This window comes from Cibotium barometz, chromosome 21, assembly GCF_041138505.1.
Source record: "Cibotium barometz isolate CiBa-2024 chromosome 21, ASM4113850v1, whole genome shotgun sequence".
In the NCBI taxonomy this organism is placed as follows: Eukaryota; Viridiplantae; Streptophyta; class Polypodiopsida; order Cyatheales; family Cibotiaceae; genus Cibotium; species Cibotium barometz.
The window spans coordinates 53,105,437-53,133,404 of NC_141066.1; the positions used below are offsets into that span (position 1 = coordinate 53,105,437).

The 27,968-nt window shown below is 41.6% G+C and overlaps 1 protein-coding gene and 1 long non-coding RNA gene across 2 annotated transcripts; both read right to left on the reverse strand.

The window, feature by feature from the left end:
- Positions 1 to 3,389: 3,389 nt before the first annotated feature.
- On the reverse strand, positions 3,390 to 4,245 carry LOC147627360 (uncharacterized). Its single transcript, XR_015268541.1, has 2 exons — positions 4,145 to 4,245; positions 3,390 to 4,004 (listed from the first exon to the last, which is right to left on the reverse strand). It is a non-coding gene; the product is annotated as an uncharacterized LOC147627360 (long non-coding RNA).
- Positions 4,246 to 8,537: 4,292 nt separating this feature from the next.
- On the reverse strand, positions 8,538 to 18,032 carry LOC147627361 (peptidyl-prolyl cis-trans isomerase B-like). Its single transcript, XM_086816004.1, has 7 exons — positions 17,821 to 18,032; positions 16,948 to 17,175; positions 16,073 to 16,214; positions 10,813 to 10,901; positions 10,622 to 10,676; positions 10,395 to 10,480; positions 8,538 to 8,967 (listed from the first exon to the last, which is right to left on the reverse strand). Exons 1-7 carry the CDS (start codon positions 17,851 to 17,853, stop codon positions 8,821 to 8,823), a joined length of 780 nt encoding a protein of 259 aa, XP_086672130.1. The 5' UTR covers positions 17,854 to 18,032; the 3' UTR covers positions 8,538 to 8,820.
- Positions 18,033 to 27,968: the final 9,936 nt, after the last annotated feature.

Consider the following 27,968-nt stretch of genomic DNA (forward strand, 5'->3'; position numbering starts at 1 on the left):
TGCCCTTTGAAGTAACTAATACCCCTATAACATTTCAACAGTTTATGTGACAACTTTTAAGGACTATCTAGAAGTGGTTGGAAGTTTTCATTGACAATTTGTGTGCAATTGATTTTGAAATTACCTGCACCAACCAATTTCAAGGGAGTACATGTTGGGTAGTACCAAAGGCTCGTTATTCTATGGGCATAGATTGCAAGGCTATTATATATAGACTACTAGCAGTCTTTGAATAGATAGAGGATATGATAAACTAAATAAGGCCTTGGCAAGTTCACCTATCTTGAGACTCCCAAAGAGGGGCATAATCTTCCATGTGTGTGTATTGATGCATCAAATTTTACCATTGTTTTTGTAGTAGCATAACTAGGTGAACATAAAGTGGACTACCTTGTTTAGCTAGTAGAGAACTCGATGAGATAGAAATGAATTATACAACCACAAAAAGAGGAAGGTTGTCCATGGTTATGAAAAAGTATAGACACTATCTTTTGGCCCGATAAATTTACATTCTTTATGAACCACTAGCCATTGTTATGTCTTGTTAAGAAGCCTTACACAGTCAAGACATAAATGCATAGTCTCAAAAGGTCTTCAAAATTGATTCTATAGTCCGAGAAGAAAGAAAGTGCAAAAGTAAAGCAAGAGGGAGGAGACTACAACATAGCTTAGTATTCCAAGCAAAACTCCACCAAAAAAGGGTCCTATAACCTAAAGCAAAGGGGTTAAGATATGAAGCGCAAGTATTGTGGTAGAACCAACCATGTGGAGAAAGACTGCTATTTCAAGAAGAAAGCACAAGCCAACTTTGTAAACGACATAAAAGAAGGTCAACAAGCCTTCAACTCAGCAAAAGAGGCTAACTTATCTCATAATGAATGGGAATTATAATCTCAACAAAGGCCAAAAGGCATACCGCACTTTCCTATCTTGTAAAAATATTACCCAAAGAATAACGATGAAAATTGATGTAAAAGTCAAGTAGGTTAAACCCATGCTAGAGGGATGGCTATCACTTGAGGGGGAGATTGTTAGGATAATCAAGTAATATCCACCTAAGGAGGAGCCTAAAACTCAAAGATGTAAAGACCAAAACCTTAGTGTAACTCAAGCAATGTAAAAGCCAATATAAAAGCTAGGAGCCTTAGAATCTATATCAATGGTAAAGGAGCCTCTACAAATGAAAGTGGGAAGAGAAGATGCTTAGCATTTATACTATAACCTTGGAATCTATATCCATGGTAAAGGAGCCTCTACAAATTAAAGTGGGAAGAGAAGATGCTTAGCATTTATAATATAGCCCACCATTGTTGACTCTAATCTTAAAATAAGCCAAGCTTACAATAGCCTACAATCAAGGGATAGAATGTAGGAGAAGATTAAGGAGGAATTGTTTGGCTCCTTGTGGTTTGTACTCTGCCCATATGGAAGGAGCCAAATCATGAATAAGATTATGATTCTTGATATCTAGAAAACTCATGTGCATTAAGAGTGTCATTATCTTTTAATCCTTACCATTAGCACTTATCACGTAATCTGATGATATGTCCACATTATTCTTTGATCCATCCTAATCATTCTTTTATCATCATGATTAGATCTCAGATGATATGTCCACATTATTCTTTGATCCATCCTAATTCTTTTATCATCATGATTAGATCTCAGATGTCTAAATGTCTTGATTTGTATGTCCCCATTGGCTTTACATTGCACCATCATCATCCGTGCTAGCTTTACAATTATACTTGTCTTATCCAATGTAGGCTCTCCCACTTCTCCCATCATTTCTTGGTGATGAAGTTGACTCCAACACCCCAATCCAAGATAGTTGTTACTTGATGCTTGTATTTCATTGGAAGTGTTACATTCATATCATCACTTTCAAAGTACTTACCAAATTATTCATTGACACTTTCATGATGGTGTTGGGACTCATCGAAAGAGTCTCATTCCTCCATACCTACTCTTAGTCTCCCATCCATCCAATCTTTCAAATCATTCTATAAGCTCGGGATACCTTGAAGCAAGGAGCTAAAAGATATTTGAACTTGAGAATAAAGAAAAGTGGAGGAGCGTGAACACTCTCACCTTGGTAGCTATCAGGGTCTATGTATTAGTTTAGGGGATATGCATGTGGTGCCCTTCTAGGCTATCCTTTCTAGAACTTTGGAGTCATCTAAGAGTGGAGTCAAGATATCCTTTTGGAATTTGGAATTGTCTAAGAACTCGCAAGTCCTCATCTACTATGATCTTGGAAAGGAAAGAGTCAAAACTCATACATAATGGATTTGATCATGATTCTAAATCCCTTGCTTCCAATAAATCTTTCCTGACCATGGAGAGAGCCTGTTCTTTTTCGGGTCATCTTTCAAGTAATGTGACGTTGGTATATAGAATAGAGCTTGGTCCTCCCCTTCCTAATGGTGCCACATCCTCGTGTCACACCCAAGTCAGTGAAGCTACTGCTGGAAGTGGATGGTGTGGTTGGTCCAAGATACGCCATGGAGTTCTCAATAGAGGTTAAGTGGTATAGTTTAGGACCAATCTGTAGCCATATATAAAGAAAAGGAATAGAAACCATTGGGTATCAATGTGGCATGGAAAGTGATAGGTGATATGTAGAGGTTCTTCATGCTAAGCATCTGAAGTGGTGTGGACCCTTCAACATGAAGTGGTTGGTAGAAGTGGAATTGACCATGTCCTCATCACCCAAGCTAGTGGTGAAGTTGATTTTAAAAATTTGATGGAGTGGATGGTCGAGGATATGCCATCTGAGGTTAAGTGGTATAGTTCAGAACTAATCCACAGCCAGACATAGGGCATAGGGATAGGAAGCGTTGGGTAGCCCTGATAGAAAGTTACCTTGGCAAGGTAGCATGGAAAGTGATAGGCACAGTATAGAAGTTCTTCATGCCATGCCTCGATCGGTTGTAGAAGTGTTATGAACCCTTCAACAAGAGGTGGTTGACAACCCTTCAACAAGAGGTGGTTGGCACCGTGGGATTGAGGAAATGAGGGCCTAGACCCAATGGAATGAGTGGCATGGCTAGACGGTGGTCTGAGACATCTTGGCACCATTGGGTAGTACACTCGAATTCACATCATGATGCTTAAAGATTGGTCTTCTTCATGGCAAATACATTGTATGTTTGAAGTAATTTCCCATGGATTGGGGAACCTGTCAAGAGTGTTCTTGGAAGGAAGAATCACAATATTGCTGCAAATAGAGTGCTGGTTGGGTGCTCCAGAAGGTTGAGCATATGTTTACACAATAGGGTACAATTGGTGTGCAATTGAAAGCTTGGACAGCAAGCTCCGGATGAGAGACATGGTCTCTCCAACTAGTAAGAAGTGGCCTGGATTTGGCCAAGAGGGAATCAAGCGTCTCAAGGAAGGAGGCAGTTTGGAGACTTGCATTAGAAAGAAGGCTTGTGAAAAGCTCAAGGAAGGAGCTAAGGTCCTCACCAGAGTTGAAGAAGAAACTATTTCAAAGTGAGAACAATGGGGAGCTCACTATAGCCATATTGATGGCTACGTAAACCTCATGATATAGAGTGGTTAAGATAGAACAATAATAACAACCACTGGCTCCACCAAGGCTCCCTCAAGCCATAAGATTGTTTCCCATCAGAAGAAATGCAAAGTGATAGCTCAACTTTTGCATCTCCCTCAAGCCAAAAGATTGTTTCTTGATAAGAGTGGTGCCTGTACACTCAAGAGATGGATACTTGTGTGCACATCCTGGACCTGGCATCATCATACATCTTGCATATGAGATTGCAAGAGGAGCAGTAGTACTGTGACACTAATGGTAGAGTCAACACCAACCTCAGAGTCGTCTAGGAGAGCGAACAGTAGCATACAGTTGCCCCAACACAGTAGATGGTCCAGAGAGATAAAGCACAGCATCAAAATTCAAGTGCAATAAAGAAGAAGGGATTCTTCATCACCAGAATCATCGCCTAGCAGATAGCCATGTCAAGGCCTCAGAGTCGTCTTCTCTACCAAAACCACAGCAGCAACATCAGCAAGAAAGCGACCAATATTCCTATCCATGAAGCACTAAAGAGAGGCGGCAACCATGAGTGTGCAATAGAGAGAGAGTTGCAAAGGAGATAGTGGGTGGATAAGGGCCACCTACCATAGCCCGTGCAGAGAAAGGCAGAGGAAGCAGCAATCTAGAGTTGTACAGCTTCGTCTCGTCTCGCCACATAGATCGACAGCAACCAAAAGGAGCGGATAAGACCTAGGTTACGTCTTGCAAACTTTTTGTGAAGGCACTCAAATAAGACCTTGTTCACATGTAGCTTATGAAAATGCTTGTGGTGGTTACATTGGTGTGAAGGTCCCCAAATGAAGGTAGCTTATGAAAATGCTTGTGGTGGTTACATTGGTGTGAAAGTCCCCAAATGAAGGCTCACATGGTGTTTTGGTGGTCATCATCAAGAACCACAATGATTGTACATTTAGGATCATTAACATGCAGAGGTGTTCTTATCTCTCCTTAGTCGTAAAAAAAATTGGGCAGATATCAGTTTCACGAAAGTCATGGATTTTGACCACATTGGATAGGTTCCTTGCCCTTGCCTTGATACATAAAAAGGATTGTATTTTTCCTCACCCGAAATTATGAGAGTACCTTGCTCGAGCTTGGGAAGCTCGAAACGGATGTATTCGTGGTGTACATGGAGTTGTGATTGCATGAGCAATGCACTTTATGGGTTGGTCCCTTCTCCCGGGCGCATGGGTGTCCAAAAAGTACTTGGGTGGCTCCACCTGAGAAAAATGGTTCTCGAAACGGACTTGACGTGTCTAGGTTGGCTAGACAAATGCACACACACTTGTTGAACACTCCGATTGGCATCAAGAAGGAGTGTCGAGATTGGCAATGCCAGATTGTTAAGGTTGAGAGGTGAGTTAGTTTGGTTGAGTGTGTGAACACACCTTAGAGGTGTAAGATATTATCTTGAGAGATATGAAAAGACTTTGAAAAGATAAGAATGCCACATGAGATATTGTGTTAATGGTGAGAGCCACATAAAATAATCTAGAAAAAGGATTTCCACATGGCAGATGAATTGTAAAGGAGATTGGGCTAGGGGCTATCTATATTAGAAGCCTTTCATTGTATGGTCAATAACATATTGCAATACAAGGTGTTGAGTGTGCCTGTCTACCTCTCATTAGTGTGCAATTAACATTATGGAGTTTCTTGATTACTATGAGCCTCCTTAATTATATGTTTAATATGTGATTGGCACTAGGTTTAGCACGATTCTTACTTTCTTAACTCAACTATCCAATAATGTGATTGCACTCTAGAAGATGACTCTCCACAAGATCTGGCTTCTTAGCAAACTTGGGAAAGGCCTCGATCAACTGACTTTCGGGTATAAATCGCCCGGCCAAAAATCAGACAAAAGCATCTCATTATTCACAAAGTGTTGCTGCAGTCCAAGGGCCAAGACAACCAAGAGGAGTGCTTCAGCCAAGGTGAAGAGTGCAGGTCAAGAACCAAATTTTATTTGCAGAATTTGCATGATTCTAATAAAGCAAATACACCATTCATGGTAGGAGCCCTATAGAGGGTATTGGGGACCCAATATTGTGTTCTTTTCTCTCTCTCTCTCTCTCTCTCTCTCTCTCTCTCTCTCTCTCTCTCTCTCTCTCTCTCTATTTCTGCACGTCTCTCTCTATATTGTGCTGCGTTATCTGAACATTTATTGATTTCTAAATATTGAAGTTACTGATTCTTCCACTGAGCTTTCTCATGTTACACTTCATCTTGCTCAAAAATTATGGTTAGGGTCAATTAGTGCAAGCATGTTACACTTCATACCCGTGGGAGCACCCATGGGTGCGATGGGAGTGGTGGTTGAGGTTGTAGCACTGGTTGGGGTAACAGCATGTCTAGGCCCCTTAAAATACCTCTTTAGGGCACTCCCTATTCTTGGTGAGGTGCACAAGTGATCAACGACCTTGTCAATAGAGCTAGCAAAGCTAAAGGCTACCCTGCATTGACATGTAAGGCAATGCTATTGCCTTGCAAAGTAGTTTTTATAGCAATGTATCATGTCATGATTCTCGAGCCTCATACAATGAACACAACAGATACCTCCTTGTCTTGGTCTCAAGTTTGGGTGTTCTATGCTAGTGTGTTTTACCACAAAAAATTGGGCACCGGACCATCTCACATCTTAGGTATAGATGTGGTTGGCTCATGCTATCTCTGACTCTCCATTGTGATTATCTTCTGCATAACTGTTGTAGCAAGCTCTTCTAGTGGCAATACCACTAGTGGTTCCTCGTGTGAATGGCTCGTGTGGCCATCTTTTGAATAAGTGTTGCAGCAAGCTCTTCTAATGGTGATACCACTAGTGACTCTTTTCTTTTCTCATTGGCCTTTGATGGAACTGTGAAAAAAGAGGCCTCTGATAGGGTTCCTTTTTTTGGAAGCTCTCGTGAGAGGGTTCCCTATGAAGTTATCATCAAATTCAATAGCATAGCACAACTCAAAGGACTTATGCATTTTTTAGTATAAGAGGCATTGTGCACAAAAGCGACGATGCCACCTTGAAGCCCCTCCATGAATCTTTTGGTCATTGTTTCATCAAATTTGTCTCCATCAGCACAATGGAAGTGTAGTTATCGCACCCGATCAATAGTTGCAAATTGATTCCTCCTCTAGTTGGATATGTTCGACAAAGAACCCACCATTAGAATCCTTCAAGCCATTAATGTGATGTGTCTAGTCATTAAAACCTTTAAGATTCAAGATAACATCTAAATTAGCATGTCAATGACACAAGAAATGGCTTAGATTTTTAAGTAGATGAACAAGAAATTCATCATAGACAAGGGAACACAATGATTGCATTGACTTTCAAGCCCTTGGTATATTATTAACCAAACATGGATAAAAAGGTAGGAATGTCCATTTTTTGTTAGTTAGCAAATCCTTGTTATATATGTATATACATTTTACAATTTAAGACTTCATGACATGGCCTACTACCGTTTAAAATGAAGTGATGCTTACATTTGAAAATTTTTTTAACTATTTCAAGGAAAGGTCATTGTAGCGCTAATTCAAAAAGGTGATTGTAAAACTTTTTTAAGTCTATTTTTTCAACTTCTCATTCTTTATTTAATTGGTGTTCTAGACTTTTTCATCATCTATAAATCTCCCAACATCTCCCATAAGCATGGATATAACATTTACAAGAGTTTAAAAGTTCATTAAAGAAAAGGATGAGCCTCGGACAATTCTTTGTGGCAAAACTCATTTGTAAGAATGATGTCAATACATAAAGAAGCAATTGAGCATACACTCGATCACATGAGTGACCACCTCAACGCATACATTATTTATTGAAGGACTCAAGCAAGTGTGAAATCTGGATCAAGATTTCCTTGAACTGTCAATGGACTTGCAAAGACACAACCTTAAATTCACTTAGGGGTATCTACACTCACCACAACCACAAAAAAGAATAATCATTTCCATTGGACACAACACAAGCAAGCTATATTTTACTAAAATTCTTAGACAAGAAAACAAGGGGACCAACAAAACCATTTCCCATCAGTGTTGACAAAAAAAGAGGCGTAATGTCACTTGCACACCTTAATTTGATGTGACAAGGACATGCTTCCCATTTGCAACCACCATTGGCAAGATTAAGATTAGGGATAAAATATGGTCCCATTCAGACATAGTTGACAACCCAATAGGCACTTGAAGTTGCCACACTAATAGATGGACACAAGTTCGACACAATATGAACATGTCCGATAACCTTTTTGATGATGCTTTGGGACCTAAAATCCAATGGCTACCGGCATACGACCTACCAAGTCCCTAAACTAAAGGAGGGTCAAATGTCATTCTTGGGCATTCAAAGAGCTAGAGGTAGGAGAGCAAAGACCAAGGACAGCAACAACAACAGCATCTTGATTATTGATCACCAAAGAAGCTATGGTTCAACAAGACATGCAATTCTCATGGCCCTTAGAGCATGCACAAGCGGGGAACAATTGGGAACCTTGTGGTTTGCATGTAGCTAGCTTTGCACATCATGCACGACTCATAACTAAGTGTAGATCTGCCAACATTTTTTTTAGTGTCGTGTTTTAGCAATATATAGTAGACTAGATCTCTCTCTCTCCCCCTCTCCCCTTCTCTAATGTGCCTAGCAAGGTAGATTAGTGTTAATCTCACGCGCTTAGCATTAATCCACCGAACAACCAGCTTATATACTTGCCACAATAACAAAACTAGCACATACACATAGGCAAACAAACCGGAAAACTCCAGCAGCCTTTGCTTACAGAGCAGCTCTAAACCAGTGACAAATCATGCAACACCCTACACTACCAGCTCATCCGAGGAGGCTCACATGAGAGACGTGTTTGCCTGACCATAACAGCCCTTAGCAGAAGTCCAGTTGGCAGCCACTGCATGTGATGCATAAGTTAACACACTTGGCAGATATTAATTTCACATAAGGTCATTTAGCATAAAACACTGCAAAGAAAGAAAGAGTTCTGAATTATGGTGAATAGTGACAGCACACCAACTGTCTAGTTGGGCACCCTTTTGCCAGTACTGCACTACCAAGTAGAAAACGACCAAAGCACCACTGTACCATTCTTTTAAAGCTTGCTGTGAGACAGTTGAATCAATATTAAGATGGCCTTATTTCCAAAAACATGCCTCATGAAAACTTACAAGGACCTTTTTGCCTGACTGAACAACTCAACATGTCCTCCTACAAGAGATCACCAAATCTCGAGGTTTTACATATGTCAAAATTTTTACGGCACTACACCAGAATCAGAGATCACAACTTTTTTCTTGGGTCTGTCCATGCGGTCGGTCTCTTGCGACTCAATCTTCTGCACTATGTCCATGCCTTCCAAAACTTGCCCAAAGACTACGTGCCGCTTATCCAGCCAAGGTGTCTACAAAGCCGCATAAGTCATGTAAGAAAACTGCAAAACACTCATGAAGACATTAACATTATGAACAAAAAGGAGAGAACTTCCGGCTACATAATCATTTTAAGCCTATAACTTTATGGACTTCTGCAGGACGAACGGAATTCCATTATTAAAAGCTAAGGTTACATTAAAAGCTAAGTTGTTTTTGTTTAGACTGCTTTGTAGCTTTTTACTTGTTGGCAGGTTTCCATCATAGTCACCACAAACAAGAAACAGGAATGGAAACGTGCGAGGAATGGAAACTGAGAAACAAGTTTTTAGGGGTGGAAACGGCTGTTTCTTGTGACAATATCCCTTGGGAAATGAGAAATGGCCATGGAAACAGATGGGGTCCTGAAACGGAGAAACGGGTCTAAAACGGCCATTTCTTGTGACTAAGGTTTCCATACAAAGGTTGCTAAACCTGCACACAATAATTGAGCCTATCTGATCTTTACACACGAGAGAGTGATTAACAGCCCACAACAGGATGTACAGACAGTAGCAGACAAGGCTCCTGCAATCATACTCAAGCAGGTGGGGTGGGGAAGGTATTGCATAGACAGCTAGGAGGGGGTGCTGCCGGGGGCAATGGCAAAGGAGTGCATTCCATCTCAGGTCTGCCACTGTCACATGTGAGACCTGTCAGAGGAGAGCACACATGAGGTTCAGAGGTTGCCTGGGAGAAAGGTTGTATTGGCAACCAATGTACGCTGGCATATTTCTTGCACATGCATGTGATAGGCAGGAGCTATGCAGAAACCTATTAGCACCTGTGTGGGCTGGTCAGCAGCAATAGCAGCATGCCATGGCTGATAGCGACGATACATGGGTGACCTGGCAGGAACACGGCTGTATGTGTACAGGCAAGGTAGCCAAGCACACGTATGAGAACCTTCTGCAAAGAAAAAAGTAAAAAAGCACCGAAGCATATTCACTTGTGGGCAAGGTCATTTAGCAAGAAAGCAGCACACAGACATCAGTTGCAAAGCAGCAAGCCTACCAGAAGGATTGTGCCTGTGCTTGTGTAGCAAGGCAGCTGCATGCATAAAGGTGGGTTGCAAGTTAGCAAGCCCACTAGAAGGGTTGTTTATCATGCCTTTACATGTCTAGCAAGGTAGCTGCATGCATGAAGACGTGTTGCAACACAGCAAGCCTATATATGTGCATATGTGGCAAGGTGGCTGAATACGAGGGTGGGTGAGCATCATAACAAGCAAGAAATACTCAAAAGAGAGTGCACGTATGGGCATGTGCAAAGGGCATTAGCAACACGCAAATTTGGTCAGCAGCAATGTTATGTTTTGATTTTATTATTGTGAATCTCCAGGTTCACTAATAGATCTACCAAAAAACTGCATTCACACACCATCCTTGCTGTGCACATAATAGAAAGAATAAGTAATCACCTTGACGGTACAGATGAAAAACTGGCTTCCATTGGTATTGGGACCAGCATTTGCCATACTCAAGATTCCAGGCCCAGTGTGAACCACTGGACAAAACAAGGGAAAGAAATCTCAAAAACGAAGCCAATCAAGCCAAAAGCAACCACCCTGTGTAAAAGTTCCGACGACTTGAAAAGGTTTAGAATTTAGAGTTTAGGGTTTTGTGTTTAGGGTTTTTTGAAACTTACATTTAAAGTTTTCATCATTGAACTTGGACCCATACACACTGTATCCACCTCTTCCCTGTGCAAAAGGAGCCATTTTAAGTTTAAACAGAAAACCTAACGGGCACAACTCGTTGCTATACGTGTTAAGATGAAGACTTAATTGAGAAAAATTGAGAAGCATTTTAGTAGCAAATGGCTTTATGTGTGCGTACATCACCGCGTTCAAAGTCTCCCCCTTGAATCATGAAATCTTTAATCACACGATGGAAGACGGATCCCTTGTAACCGAATCCTTTCTCACCTGTGTGCCAATTTGCCAAACAGTTTAAAACAGGAATGTGTGGTTTAACATATCTTTGAAAAAATGAAAGGAATGTTCCTGTGAAATTCTTCCTCTATTATTTTCATCCCACAAAAAGAATTTTTAAAACATGCAGGTTAAAGATCTATTCACCATCTCATCTCAATGAATGGATTCCTCATGACTTGGAATGCACCTAACTCGGGACGTATTGAGTTCCTTTAAGTTCCTTAGGCAGTGAAAAGGGGGGAAGGAGAGGATTTTTTGTCACAAACATCAGGCCTCACAGACTATGGGGTAGGACTAGATAAAACGCCCTGTTGTATGGACTATGATTGCCACAATACAAACAGGAAAGCTGGGTTTAAAGGAAGGAAATGTATATCCTAAGGCGATGTGCATGGGCTACATGAATGTGAACAAGAGACATGGAGTTGAAAATCACCAACATGTTCATGGGATGAGACAAAATCGTCCTCAAAAAGGATCTCCTCCTAGGTATATCCTAGGTATATGGTTGGTGTGACCAAGAATTAGCCATGCTCTATAAGGCAGGAGACTTTTAAGCATTGACTTTAAGGAAGGGCTCAGTGTAGCCCAAATTGAGAATATGCCTGATTGACAAAGTGTGAACAGGTGCACATGACTTGTTTTTAACTACATTTCTAAGATTTATTGTGGTGCAATGGCACATAGAAGCGGCAACGGAGAGCAACTGGTGGCACTGGGCGAAGGATGGACGGCTGAGCAAAGAGCAGGCATAGCAGGAGCAAGGGATGCTGACTGTGATGGGGGGTGACCAGCAGCGCAGCGAGACAGGGCACAGATGATGGTGTGTGTGGGGATTCGCGTAACCATCTATGTGTGTACCCATCATGTACACGTACCCTGTTTGTGTATCCACTTGTGTCTATGTGTGAACAACCCCTAAAAGGGCTAAGGGTGCTAGTTTGTGTGAACCCACCCTTAGGTGTGAATAAGATAAGTGTGCCATGTGTCACTTGTTTAGTATGTGGGTGTGATTCCCTTGAGTCAAAAGATAAGGCTTACAACCCACAAAAGCATGTACTTGGTGTAAGCTTCAGAACAATCAATCAATATGATACCATTGAGTCATGCATTCTCTTGCTCTCTCTTTTGAGCTTTGTCAGATCACTCTTTCTCTCTTTCCCATGTCCATTCACCACCATGGACATCTTCCATTTGCTAGAATTAGTGCATCTCAATGTATTTAGCCAGTACCTATTTTATGGGATTTTACCTATTTTCTCTCTCTCTTGTTCAATTTATGCTTCTGCCTATGCATTCTCCAACACCATTCCCCGTAGCTTCTACATCTCCTATGGACTGCAGCACTGAAACCTTCAATTGGTATCAAAGCAGAATCGCTTTGCTCGACCCACTAGGTATTGGCTAGCCCGCATACGCGGAACTCCATCATAGAGGAGGTTAGTGAGAAGGCACCCAAAGTGAGGGTGGGGGTTTTTCTTATTTTTCAATAATCATTCCCAAGTATACTTTAAAAATTTTAAAGGGGTTAGAGAAGGTCAATAAGAAGGCGCCAAGAGAGAGAAAGCGCCTAGAGTTAGGGTGGGGTTTTTTAAAAATAATAATAATAATCATTCCCAAGTATATGTATCTATACAATTTGATAGGGGTTATTATGTTATATATGTACAAATGAGGCTAAGCCTTTCGAAATTACCTTGTGAGCTCATTGAGAAAAGGTGGAACATTGCTTGCTCACCCACGACGAAAGCTTAGCTGCCACTGTTGCTACTACCTTTGTTGGTGCGCCCTTGATTGAGCCTTGGCCTTCAGTACCACTCCCATATCCTGTAGAATCCTCCTCAGCCACAATGCCTCACATGATATAAAGCATGCAATTCATGTACCCTTGCTTGTGTACCCACTACTCTATGTGTGAACAGCCCCTAAAAGGACTAAGTGTGTTAGTGTGTGTGAACCTGAAACCGATCCCGTCAAGTGGGAAAGACTCAGTTGGACACCTACACGTTTAATAGCACAACTTTTAAAACCACAAATATGAAATGGACAACTTAAAACAACTTGAAATTTAAATGAACAGAAATGGAAAGATGGACACCAGCACTGGGGCCGGAACGGGCCGACCCCCCCCTCAATATATGATATATTTATTGGGAGTATTTAAAGAATACAATGCTCCATGGGTTCTGAGAACCAGATGATGTCCATGTACATATGAAAACAGTATTAAACAAATAACTCGAATTTTGATGTAGAAAAACTCGGAGCAGAACGACCACTAGTGTGGTCCAATCACTACGGTCCTGTGCTTTCACTGGACTCCGCGGAGAGCACCACACTGGTGTTCCGAGACCACGCACAGACAGGCGCTCTCGTACTAACGCCTGGCTCTCCCGATCTCAGCACCTTTGGACCGAGGTTCGCCCATATAGCTTGGACAACCCGGCACCGAACGGGTGTAGGCCGAGCGGGGCGAATCTTTTATCAGATTTAAACATATAGAACTTTACTCAAATCTGAAAATCACTTACTTGTAGGTGGATGATAGAAGACCAAAACTAGTAGTGTTTGCTGAGGATGAAACCACCTTTGTTGGAGAAAGAGTTGTCTAGTGTGGAACTATCAAGACCAGCACCACCACGAAGTTCCACAGCCGCCTGCTGTGAGAGTAGGAGTGCCCACTAGCAAGGGGAGCAGAAAGAGTAGTATGTGTAGTTACCTTGCTGTGAAGAGCTGGCTGTCTTGTAGGAAGGGAAACGTAGCCCTCCAGAGGTGGCAGCTGCTGTGCAGGGTAGGCAGCCGACTATAGGAGAGGACGGAGGGAGTAGTGTGCAGCCTGCAGATAACTCCAGCACTGAGTAGGGGCAGCGCAGCCTATGGTGCAGTCGCCTGTAGGAGAGGGTTCCAGCCAGCCTGTAGAGGGTAAACACCAACGCACATGGGGCAGCGCAGCCTTCAAGAGGTGAAGCTTGTAAAGTCTCCTCAAGTACAGTGCTCTCTTCCTAGTTACTCATAGTGAGCGGTTTGATGATTTTTCTGAAGCATGTACAAACCATCCACTAGAACTGTGTAACGACAGTGATGTTCCCCACAGCTCAATAAACCATCTGCCAGCCCGCCAACCTTGGGCACCCACGTGTGAAGACAAGCACTATTATTAAGGTCAATAAATAACAATCAGGCCCACAACCTTATTAATGATGTACATTGTAGACCCGCCCAATAATGCGTACACAAACGTTGAAGAGCAGCAGCAGTCAGCCCTTCTACAGGCAAAGATTGCAGCCCACAAGTGCCAGACCTGTAGGAGAACAGCACCCAGAGAACCATAGATTTCCCAGCAGCCTGCCCTAGCATAGATCCAGCTTGGCTGTGCACAGTCTATCCCTCCACGAGTCCAGTCAACATGGAACTCAACGACACTCAGTCCACAATCAGTCAACAAGAGCAACACTCTATGGTAACATCATTGTACTTTCAACAATCCAGTAATACAAGCAAAAACACCGCAAGGTGGGGGCACTTCAGTGGATGGTTGGACTCTCTCTCTCTCTGTCTCTCTCTCTCTCTCTCTCTCCCTCTCTCATTTGTTGCATTCCTAATCACTGCTTAACCATCATTCTTATGCTACAGCTTTGACAAATACTGTGACACAAGTAGCCAGTCATTCCCTGCCCAACATGCAAACAGGCTGCACAAATCATAGTCACCAGAAACCAGAAACATGAATGGAAACGTTCGAGAAATGGAAACAGAGAGACGAGTTTTTAGGGGTGGAAACGGCCGTTTCCTGTGACAATATCACTTGGGAAATGAGAAACGGCCATGGAAACGGATGGGGTCCTGAAGCGGAGAAACGCGTTTCTAGGGACTGAAATGGCCGTTTCCTGTGACTATGGCACAAATGCCTGTAGGCTGCCCCAAACTGCCTAGTGTGGGCTGCCCACTGCTCATCATGGTGCCCAAGCTGCCTGCACTTGCCTATTGAGCCTAGAATTAAGGATTTCATTCTAGTCTATGTCCATGCAGGTCCTTCAATAATCTGACACCTTCGGTCCAGCACCTGCAGGTTCTTGGCATGACAAGCTAGCAACTTGTCCCTGGACTAGGGCTCACAACATGCTCAATGCTCATCCAAAAAGTGACTCACCGTGCACTCTATACAAATATGTCCACGTGGTACCCCAGTGCAACAGATGCACACCTCAACTCCAAGTGGATTACAAAACTGTGTGGGGTGTTCATGCACAGAGAATTGTGTGTACTTGCCCAAGCCTAGCCTGAAGGCAACGGGCTTGACATGTCCCTAGATTAGGGCTCACAACAGGGCACAAAACTCTCGAGTTCAAATACACAGGCCTCGTTGGTATTGTGCCCCTTTGCGAGCACAAGATATCGGGTAGAAAGAGCGAGCCGCCTCCAGGCAGGTATCACGTGCAACTACAGAAACATCTATATAAACGAAATTTTATTTAAAAAAAAGAAAAGCGAAGAGACGAGAAAAGGAGGGGAGGAGTGGTTTCACTCTACCTGATTCTAGTTCCAAAAGGCATAGAGGCCTTCTCTCTTGCAAAACGCCCCCCCACCGCTCCCAAACCACACATGACAGTTGACAGAAGACCGGACAATAAATCAGCGGCCTGCTGTACTGACAGCCTAAGCCTCTTTGTAGACAGCAGCATGCATAAGGAACGGCTCTCCCCAAAATGGGAACAGGACAACACAGGAACTGAAGGGTCCAAGAGGGAAAAGGGGAACAGTCCTCTCACATATTTCATACTGCAATACATGAAATTACATAAAAAGGAATGTAGTGACCAAGCCATCATAGAGATATCAATGAGATGTAATTCAATAGTTGAAGTTGCACATCTTGAGAATAAATGATTGTCATAAACAGGGACAGCAGATTTTGTAGCCCAAAGAACATCTTCTCCCTGCAGGGGTTTCCCTCTTTCCCTTAATTCCCACACAAGGTACCACTCCCCCAACCTTTTCATGCCAGTTTGAGGTATCTTCGCACTCATAATTACCACTGCTAGGCATGTGGTTGCAAACATGTGTTGTAAAGCATTTCACCAGAAAGAATCATTGACAAATCATCCCGTCAAAACACTATAAAGCCTAAGTTAGCCAAGGTTAACCGAAAGAGGCTTCAATACCTGTACAAAGTGCTCGGAAGTTGTCTACAGTTTTTGGCACGTCGTTTCCAAACAAACCAAGCACAATCCTCCCAGCTTGTGCCCCTCCAATCTCAATATCAAAGTAGCATTTTGTTGTGACCTTGGCTTGTGTTGCAACTTCCTGTTAAGAAAAATTCTTTTTAACACAATAAAGTGCTTTCATCACAATAAGTATTTAAACTTTGCGTCCTCCACATTTAAGCTTCATAATAACAACTTCATCAAGCATAGCATTTGCAAGTGATGCATACTAAGTTCAGCCTTCTCTTCGTCTAAAAGGGTGAAAATTGAAAAGTGCATATGCATATAAAGTTATGATGCCCAGCTACGAAACTTTACACATGTGCACCCCCTCTTTTGCATGGGCGCACCACTCTTTTGCGTGGGCGAGCACACACAAAAATCAAACATGGCACCCAGGCAATGCCCCACCAAACACATGCACACACACATACACACCCAAAAAAAAACATTACACATGCACACCCCCAACGTGTGTGCTGTCGTCTGAGCGAGTGCGTATTGCCTGAGTGAGTGCGCACACATGCGCACGCACTCAGACAGAAATCAAAAGGTGCACCCCCAACATGCATGTACACAATCACTCACACAAATCAAAATGTTGCACTTCTGCAAACCCCCCCGCACCCCCCCCCCCACACGCACAAAGCAAACATATCTAAGCATGTTTCTACCAACCATTTCAATGACAAAATGTATGTTTCTTGTTGCAAACAAAGATATCGCATTGCGAGAACTAAAGAACAAAACCCAAATCAACAAATTGAAGTTATAAGCATGCATACATTTCTAGGGAAGTCTTATACATTAACAAAGCAGTGTGATCAACTTACTTGGGCCATGGATTTTACAGGAGTCCACTGCCCCTTTCTGGAAACAAAACTGATGGATGGCATTGTCAAGCTATAAGCACCAGTCGAAAAGGAGCATGAAGAAAAATGTGATGCATTTTGCTTGTCCCAGGTCAAAGAACTCGAAGACAATCTCACACATTGTGGATTCCTGGCCAGGCAGAAATTAGCAATCCCTGAAGGCCCAGACACCTTTGCTGCCACATTGCCCTGCTAGAACAGTATTAGCTCGGTAACATCTAAAACAGAAACAAATATCCGTAAATGCATGCAAAGGCAGTACAAGATACGGCTATCCTACATGCAACCAGAAGAAAAAGGATCACAGCACGGCACCGCCGCCTCTTTGCACACTAAGAAAAGGAAAGGTCTGGTCATAATGCAGTTCACATAGAATAGAGGTCAGTGGTTCCTGCACCAGGAGCAGATGGATGAAAAATCAATTCATGCACATTTGCAAAAACGGGGCCCACTACCTCAAAGAGCAAGTTTGAAAGCGCCCAGCACCCAAAGCAAGCACCCAAAAAATGCTCAGGAATTTTTATTTTATTTTTTTTACTTGCTTGAAATACCAAAAATTTTGCCAACACCCGAAAATCCTTGAAGCACGAAAGAAAAAAAAACTAGGGTTCAAAGTAGGCGCCTCGTCCCTCAGGAAGAAAGACAAAGGGCGCCCAGCACACAGGCCCAAAATTAAAGCGCCCAATTCTAAATTCGAAACGCCCAACAGAAGCAGAAAAGCAGGCTTAACGAACAGGGCAAGATATTACGAGTAAACGAGAACCAAAACATGTGCTTACCAAGATATTACAAGTAAGATATTACGAGTAAACGAGAACCAAAACATGTGCTTACCAAGCTGATGCTGCTGCCGTTGTAAGAGGCCATTTTTGACTCGAAGATGAAGCCAATACAAGAAGCTCAACGATGAGAAGCCCGAATGCGTATTTGTTAATATGTGACGTGATAACACAACAGGGTACTTGTCCTCATTCGGAGGCTTGGATTCATCCGCCTCGCCTATTGTTGTTCACCCACCCACAATTATTTCTAACCACACACACACATCCTCTCACAAGTCCCCCAACCAAATAATAAACTCCATCTCTCTCTCTCTCTCTCTCTCTCTCTCTCTCTCTCGTGTTGCACGTTAATACCTCTCTCTCTCTCTCATGGCGTGAATATTCGCATTGTGTGCTGGTGGCCCTTGTTTGCACACTTGCTACTACCCTTGCCACACTACGCCCCTGTTGTGCCCCTTCAGCGCTGCTTGCCTTGCTTATTGTGCTGCACAAGCCCCCCCTCCTCTGTTCTCACTACGCCCCTGTTGTGCCCCTTCAATGCTGTTGTGTTGTGCTGTGCCCTTACTATACACACACGCACTGATGTGCTAACCCCTCCGCCTCCCTGTTCCCATGCATCCTTGCTCAGGCCCCCAGGGCAACAACTAGGGCACAATGAATCTACAAGAGCTGGAGGCATACATCAAGACAGTGGAGGACAACACCAAGAAGGCATTGGGCAAATAGAAGAAGGTGCTGGGACAGGGTCCTGAACTAACATGAAAAATAGTTGGACCGGGAAGAAATGGAAGCCCTAAAGGCTACAGTCAATGACCATACAGTGGAGGAAGGGAAACTGAATATTTAGGAGGGTCTAAGGATGGACTTGGAGCAGTTGAAAGCTGCGAGTGATAAGTTGCGGGAAGAACTACATACCACCAAGAAGGATTGGGTGGAGGTGGTGAAGAAGCACAAACCCCCACAGCATCATACATGAGACTCTCCAGGAGGAGAAACGCAGGAAGGATAGGGCCCTCCATGTGCGAGTGTGGGGGGCTACTTCCCCCAAGAAGGATACCATGACGGTTTGCCAGATGCTAGGAGTGGACAGGATCCCCCCCCCTTGCAAATACATGAAAGGCAGGCAAGGATCGGCCCCGCATCATTAGATTCCCTAATGCCACCAGCAAACATGCCTTCTAAAATAGGTGAGCTGCCCTCAAGAGCACACAGGTGTACATGGGAGATGATCGCACCGCGACACAGGTGGCACACCTGTGTGAGGTGATGGTGACAGTTCATGAAGGTTGTAGAGCAGCCAAGTGGACTATCTCTACAAAGATGGTAGGGTCATTATCACTGAGCGCCATCCCAAATAGGGACGCAGGGTCTATGAGACCAAACACATGAGGTTAGCAGTATGGAACTGCAATGGCATGCTATGGTCGAATCCAAGAGGTTTGAGCGAGATTCTCATGCAGGGATGTCATTTTCTATACAGAGACTCATCATAGCCCTAAGAGGGGCTTGCCATACATAGCCGGGTATGAGTGGGAGTCAGCTTTCCGAGGTGAGACCCGCACATCAAGAGGAGTACGTGGCAGTTATCCTTTTTAGTCCCATCTTCGATAGATTCTAAGCATCATCCGGAAGGATGAGGATGCACAGTATCTTTGGGTGCGGCTACAACTTAGTAGTGTGACAGAGACATCCACATTGCTATGTGTTATTTTGCACCATGCCACTCCCCTTACGCCGCATAGCATGGCCAGTCCATCGTACTTACCATTATATGGGGATATTATGGAGATTTACAACTGCTTTATGGACTTCCACAAAGCTTTTGTTGGTACTGTACCCCGAGCCCGCCTCCTACACTATCTACATGAGATAGGAGTCCCATCTGTCTACATGAGATAGGAGTCCCATCTGACATGGTTTGGAGCATCATCGCCCTCTATGAGTCCATCATCACCGGACAAGTGAGAGCCCCAGGAGGTACATCACAAGAGATTTCCAGCACTATTGGGACAAAACATGGCTACCCTCTATCACCCACTCTTTTTGACCTCTACATTAATGAGATCTCGAGCTTCATTGATGGATTAGGTGGGCCTGGTCCCACATTGGCAGGCATTTTGATCCCCATACTACTTTATATAGACGATATCATCCTCCTCTCAGATTCAGCCAAGGGGCTTCAAAGACAATTGGATGCCTTACAAGACTTCTGCACTCAACGGGACCTCTCTGTTAACCTTGGTAAAACCAAGGTAATGGTCTTCAATACTTCTCGTCCCTTCGCATCCAGATTGAGCTTCACATATAGAGGGGATCCTATGGAGATTATCTCATCCTATGTCTAACTTGGTGTCACTTTCAGTGGCCCATGCTTCTCGTAGCACATGCCATAGTGACACAAGGATATGCATCCTTGAGCTTATTTGAGCGGTGGCAGTGCTTCCAGGCACATTTCCAGGAGCCCAAGATGAAGGGTTAGCTTTTTGATACCCTTGTCACACCACTCTTGATGTATGGAGTAGCCTTCTGGGGGCAGATTTATCAAATGAGGATTGGCAGCGAGTTGAGAGGCCCCATGTCATGATGTGTTCCCGTATGATCTGCAGCAGCAAACCATCAGTCCCACACCAGATTATCTAGGCAGAGTTTGCTACAACCCCGATGGTAGTGGATGCACTCTTCCAAATTGTGGTTGGCTAGATACAGGTTTCATCCCACTGCCTCAGAGTGGAGATAAGTAGAGCTGAGTGCATCTTCAAAGCCGGGAAGATCATATGGAGACCCAAAGAGGAGAGGATTTATTGATTATGCCACACATAGGTTGAGATGGAGGAGCATTACATATGCTGCCGCTCAGTACACTATGAGATTTGTGGGAGGTTTCACTATCTATTTCGTGAGGGATTTGGTCCACTCTCAAGGATCATTGACGTGCCGGACTAGCGTTGCCTAGGCCTCTTCTTGCTTGAGCTCCGTAGACATAGGGACACTTTCTTGAGAGAACTTCGGCCCCAGCCACCCCGCCCCCTCCCTCACCAACCAACCATCCGAGTTTCTTTCGGACCCAGGAGGTGGAGGACACTGATATAGTGGATGTTGTGGGCTCACCTCTCGAGCTGCTCCGAAACCTACCTCATGCAAGAGGAGTTACCTTGGACCAGGCCTCCACACTCCAGCATGTCCGACGCCCTGGCCCCTTGGCCATCGGCCATGATCCCCTCATCATCTCTAGATCTAGGACATGCTCCACCGCCATCGAGCTACCTTTCCATGTGACGTAACTGAGGGAGACCTCTCGGCCATACTCATTAGCCCCATGCTTGATATTTTGGAGAGTGGTATACCATCTACTAGGAGTTGATGCTGCTTTCATGTTTCTATGTTCCTAGTATTCCATGATGAGTTTCCATGGATAGTTTTGTATCAACCCAATGAGATAGCTATGTTTATGTTTATGTTTTTGTTTCTGTTTTATTTTCCATTCCATGATGAGATATGTCATGGACACTATTGTATCACTTTGGTCTCATAGGCCCATTGGATCTTTAATAGATGTTTAATATATCTCTCTTCTCTCTCTCTCTCTCTCTCTCTCTCTCTCACACACACACACACACACACACACACAAACAATCTACAACAAATAGAAGTAATCAATATGTAACTATTATTAGCTCGTCAATGCCATGACAAGAGTTCAATTCATGATAATTGCACTTTTGTCACATGTGCGCCTCGCCTTGTGGGCCTCCAATCTATGCGATCTTGCTCTTTCACCGTTACCTTTTGTGGGTGAATCACTTGGTGACATAGTCATGGACATTGGCATACAAGGTGAACATGGCCATGCCATACAACGATAAAATGATCAATTTACATACAATAAACGGCATCTGCAACAATGGATTCTAACAACGAGCACCCACGATGGTGAAGGCATCATCCATAAAAGTTCCATAAAAGTTCTGGCACTCGCAATGTATGATAAGAAGCTTTCACAGTGTTCTCGTACTATGTGCTTCGATGATGTACTATGAGAAAGCCCTATTAGACCTTAAGATATAAGGGCAAACATTGCAGTCGGTACATTAGGTTGTTTTATCTTAAATGCATTCACAAGGCTCTTGTATGCAAGTGATTTTTTTCTCTAAATGCGATGCATACTCTCCCATTTGCATGATTGAGTCTGCTATTGTGTCTTGTCTCGGTGAGCTTGTGTAGAAGCATTTATGAGATTTGGGCACCTAAGTGTGAATAAGGGCCAGTTGTATTTAAGGCAATTTCTCATAATACAAGGACACAATCCCCCTTTGTGCTGATTGAGTCTTCTAGCTCTCCACTTTCTCTTGTCTTTCAGTGAGAGAGAGAGAAAGAGAGAGAGAGAGAGAGGGTTGAGAGTAGAGTCAAACTTGATTTTTGGTGCATGTTCCTCCCTATTCTTTGTGTGTGAGAGAGTAGAGGGAGGAATGAGAGGAGTGAGTCCTTCCACACAATGCCCCATCTTCATGGTGATAGCTTGGAGGTGAGAGCTTGAAGGAGAGAAGCTAGCAACCACTAGTTGAGCTTGGAGAGCTTCAAGAGACATGAGCTCAGAGGCAAGGTAAGATCCCCACAACACTTGTTGCTTGCTTATGCCTTTCTATGAATGTGTGAGAGAGTTATGAAGAGTGTTGCAATAGGCCAAGACATTTTAGTGTTATCCCTCACTAAATTGATATGTGAAAATCTTTGCATTTACCAAGTAAAAATCTAGAGAGAGAAAGTTGAGTTTTCGTAATCTTTTTGAATGAAAAATTTTCTGATAGTGTGATATCCCTCACGAAGCCCACAATCGATATGTAAAAATCTTTGCATTTACCAAGTAAAAAGCTAGAGAGATAAGTTAAGTTTTCAGAATCTTTTTGAATGAAAAATTTTCTTTTGGTTTTAGAAACCTGTCTATGCAAGAAAACTCAAATTTAACTTCAAACAAAGATTTTAAAATATCATCCTATGATGGAGACTATAAAGCTAGCCTAATCAGTAGAAATCCATGAAAATGATCATTTGGGATCAGATTGTGGTCTATAACCTCTCAAAGTTTACCATCCAAATATTTTAAGAACATTGAAAGAGCGAAAATGTGAATTTGAATCCTTAAACTTGCCCAAAAATTTGAGCTAAAATTAGAACTTTTTAATATAACGAGTGAAGTAAATTATCATGGATGTCTGAAAGTCTTATAAAGGATTCGCCTCTGCCACCTTGGAGCATACAATGAATATCTACCCATAATACCTACCTAAGAGCATGGGAAATGCATCTAAGACCCCCTAAACCTCGACAAATTGTAAGGAAATGCCACAAGCATGAAATAGCATACCTAAGGACGTTATTACCCGTAGCTCTTTAAATTCCTCTACTTCAAATAAAGACTCAAAAGTGAAGCTCCATACGTAATTCTTGGGAGTGGTAGACCCTGAAGAAGTGGGAAAACTTTTGCAAAAAAGATGTGGTTATAATCTCCTTGCAATAGTAAGGTTAGAGGGTGAATAGAAGAATCATTCTTAAACCTTAGAACTTGAAGCAAAAGAATGAGCACTAGAAATAAATGGTTATAATCTCCTTGGAATAGTAAGTTTAAATGTGAATAAAATAATGATCACTCTTGAACCAAGAGAATAAGCATTGGAAAATTAGATGAAATAAGCCTTGATTTAAAAAAGCCTTAAATGAGTCCCATGACTCTGAAAAGGCACGTATGAAGAGAGTAAAAGAGCCCATGTGAAGGAATAAATAAGGTGAGGAAAACTAGAGCATTTAATTTTTTATTATAAAAAAGATCTCTTTCTCAAGTTCACTTACAACAATAAGCTTGTTGTTGAAACTCGTGATCCCTCCCATTTTGACTGAGGTATGAATGAAGCTCTTCCTTTGCTAATTAACCACATTTTTTACAATAACGTGAATGCTTGTCCACACTTTCGTGTTATCAAGAAACTAAATTAACCATCCCATGGATGAAGCTCTTCCTTTGCTAATTAACCACATTTTTTATAATAATGTGAATTCTTGTCCACACTTTTGTGTTATCAAGAAACTAAATTAACCATCCCATGGGGAAGCTCGAGTGTTGCAATTCTTTTCTACCAATTAATTACACTTTTTCCCTCTCCTTCCTTAAGCTCTTTGCTTGTCTATAAGCCTTCTTTATGACATGTTTAGTGTTTTATAGTTTTGCTTAATATCAGAGACTTTGTTTATCTAAAGATTCTAGAACTCGTTCTCTCTTGTGAATGGACGCTTCACAAAATCTTGCTTTTCTTTTCATAAGTATGGGTTTTTCAAGTGACTAAATGAAGTGTTTCTCTCATTGCTTCATGTTGCTTCTAAGAGTTCTTGATGTTTAGAGGACATTTCTAAGAGTTCTTGATGTTTAGAGGACATTTCTTATTTTTAAGCTTCGTACTAATGAGATAAAGATGATGCTAAAGTTTAAGAAAGCTTAACCTCTTAGTTAATGAAAGGCTTGAAGCTCTCTCTCTTTTGGTAAATAAATGTAGCATTATCTCTTCTCCATGTTTGATTATTTTCTCTTAAAGCTTAATAGAGCCATGTATAAGCATCTATGTGTTGTTTTCTAGCTTTCTTAGGATTGTACTCAAGCGTTTGTTTACTTTCTTGCCTAGTAATGAAATATTTTTTGCTTAAATGTCTAGGCTTTCTTATAAGCCAACATGGTGAGTCTAAGTATGTTTTAGCTTGAGATTATGTATAAGCTTTTACTTGATTTAAAGTCATAAGCCTCTTCTTGTGAATCAAAGATTTAGCATAGTTTTATAATTTTATTCATTCACATTAGTCGGTGAGCTTGCTAAGGCTTAAGGTAATCAACATAGCCATGTTGTGAGATGTTAGGAATCAACATAACCTTGTTACATCTAAGTATGGCCTAAATAAGTAAACTTAAAACTTTATGAGTATAACCATGTTTATATGGGTTGGTTAAGTGGCCAAAAAGATTAAGATTTAAAACTTCAAGATAAAAGGAGTTATCTTTTCCACTTCTAATATAATCCTCTTTTATAATCATGTTTATGTCTTTTGAAGAAGACATAAAAAGGTTTCTTTGATTAGATGCTTGACTAAAAATCTTTCACATAGCTCATTTAGAAGCTTAAATTAATCCAATGATTAACATAATCTACTAATATTCTTCTCTTGAAAAACTTAGCCATTGGAATTGAAATCGATGAAAATTACCTTGTTGCCTTCAATTCTATTCCAGGAAATTAGCAAGCTTGTCTCCAAGTTTAATGATGCTCTTCTCTTGTTAAAGCATGATCGAATGCTAGGACCTTGTTTGTTCTTAACTAGGTTTCAAGCTTTAAGATTCAAGTTTTGAATAAATCTTACTTCAAGATCTAAGATCAAAAGCTTTGATCGATGCTCTAAGAAGACATCTAGCGGGTGAGAAATTTTAATCTTAAGACATTCACGATATCAACCTTTCAAATTGCCTCTAAATATAAGGCTAGCTTCTATAATTTCTCTAAGAAGTTTCAATTCATTGTGATTATAAGAATTCCTTAGGAAAGTACTAACCTTGTGTTCCCCCAAGTTCATTGCATAAGAAAATAAGGAGTCATTAATCCCTTATGGAAAGTAATGAAAGAAAAGGACTAAGAATATATAATTGATTTGGATCAATCAATAAGTTAAATACATGCAAACGAGATCCTGATAAGGATAAAGGATGTTGCCAAATTAGGTATTCTTTCTTATGATTGTTAGAGTGGAGATAAAAGTAGCAACACACACATAGGTGCAGAAAGCAAGCATAGATAGAGAGAAGCACAACACTCAAAGTAGATTGATGAGAATGAGTAAAGTACAAGAGAAGTGACATGATAAGGTCACTTACACTTGACTCGTAAGAGTGTGTACACTTGCTCAGGGAAAAAAACCTCCTAAGGAGGGAAAGGTGGCCCGGTGCATTATTAGACTACGCCCATACATCAATTCTCTATAAATGGCTATAAATCTCTCCTATAGTGATGATGTGAACATGTCATTGATCAATTGATCAATCCTCCCCAAATCCTAAAGCTTTACGAAATGCTTTGAACTTCTCTCGTGAGACTCTTTGTGAACATATATGCTACATTGCCATGTGTAGAGTCATAAGCTAGGCTAATCTCTCCTGCAATGAGCCTCTCCCTCTACATGATGATAATGCACCTCAATGTGCTTTGTGCGAGTATAAACCATTAGGTCCCTTGCAAAACAGCCAATGCACTCTGAGTGTTAGTGAAAAATAGAGGTGGGAGACTGCCAACACCAAGATCTATCAAAAGGTATTTGAGCCAATGCACTCTGAGTGTTAGTGAAAAATAGAGGTGGGAGACTGCCAACACCAAGATCTATCAAAAGGTATTTGAGCCATACACACTCCACATTTGCTATAAAAGCTGCCATATACATATCATCACAACTCAAAGTGGCCATCGTCAGGCTGCTTCTTGTTGAGCCATGATATACATGAATCACTAAGATAAAATCAAAAGCCACTAGTGGGCATGCATGTCATAACATTCTGTTGAATATGATAACTAAGCTATGAAGATGATTAAAACATACTCAAGGTGGATCAAAGATTGTACAAGACATCATGAATATGAGGGACAAAAATTGGTATATGCAGAAAATTGATATGAGATTAACACAAGAAGACACTAATTGTGATTAGACATGAACCAAACTTACATAATCACTTGATCACGACTTGTACCTTATTTAGAGACTCCTCTACTCTATTTTTAGTTGCATGAGTTGCATGAACAACATGCACCAACCATTTGTAGGCTTTACACACCAACCACTGACCACTAGCCTATCAACCACATATTAAATTGGACTAAGGAGTTGGGATTACATTTATCCAACAATCCCCCCTTAAGACCAACTTCTTACAAAACATGAATCAAGTCTAACAAACCTCCTTGACACAATGAGTAAGAGTCCTCCCTTAATAACAACATAGGGTAGTGTACTTTCCTCTACAACTCGTCAAGTTGGAACAACATAAGTCTTGACTCAACCACATACATGACATAATCTAAAAAGCATACTCCTCATCTACATCTTTTATACTGAGACTAGAACAAAGATTTATTTCTTCTTGTTGGTTGACTTCTTCAACCACATGTGCCTTTGCTTGCTTTTGATCTTTTTGGTAGCACTTTGAGGATGGATGGTTCGTCTTTCCACAATACTCACAAGGATGTTTGGAGAAACAATCCTTAGTAAGATGATTTGTACGACCACAAATAGTACACTTCTTCTTTGCTGATGTCGTAGTAACAGTATATGCATAAGGATCTATCACATCCTTTGTAATCTTCTTGTCTTCTTCCTGCAAAGAATTTATGATACTTTCCAAAGAAGGGACTGGCTCCTTCTCTTTAAGTACCGTCATAATTTGTCTAAAGCTTGAAGGTAAGCTTTTAAGCAAGAGGAACAGGAGATTTAACATAAACCAACTGTGTCATTAAGCTCTTCAACTTGTTAATCAAAGCTGCTAAATTTTCAACGTGTTAATCAAAGCTCTTCAACCTGTTAATCAAAGCTGCTAAATTTTCATTACTCTCCATGGTTAGATCAAAGAGTTGCATCTTCAAACTGATCTTGGAATGCTTTGCCTTTGCACCAAAAGTACGTTCTAATAATTCCCAAGCTTCCATAGCTGACTCAACATCATCAATATAATGAATAAAATCATCTTCTAAAGCAGTAATGATAATACCAAGTGCTTGTTCATCTTTTGCTTGAAGTGCAACCGTTGTAGTTCTTGTAACTACATCAGAAATACCTGCTTTATCTTTAGTAAGTGGCTTGACCATACTCTACAGATTTTTCTTCATGAGGTAGCCCTTCACTTTGATTTGCCAGGTATGGAACCCACTTCCGTTGAATTTGTCAGGAAATTTGGAACTCATGATGATGAAATATGATGGTTAATGTTGAATACTTGCTCACATAGATGATTTAAGCCTAAATAGTAAAAATATCATCAATATAAATCAAAATTGGTATCACCATGTTGGAGGAGAAAAAATTACAGAAAAGGGGCGACTGGAAATTAGCTTCGTTCAACAGCTACAATGCACCAAATATCACAAGATTTGATATGCTTAATCTTCACTTGATAGACTTGCAACA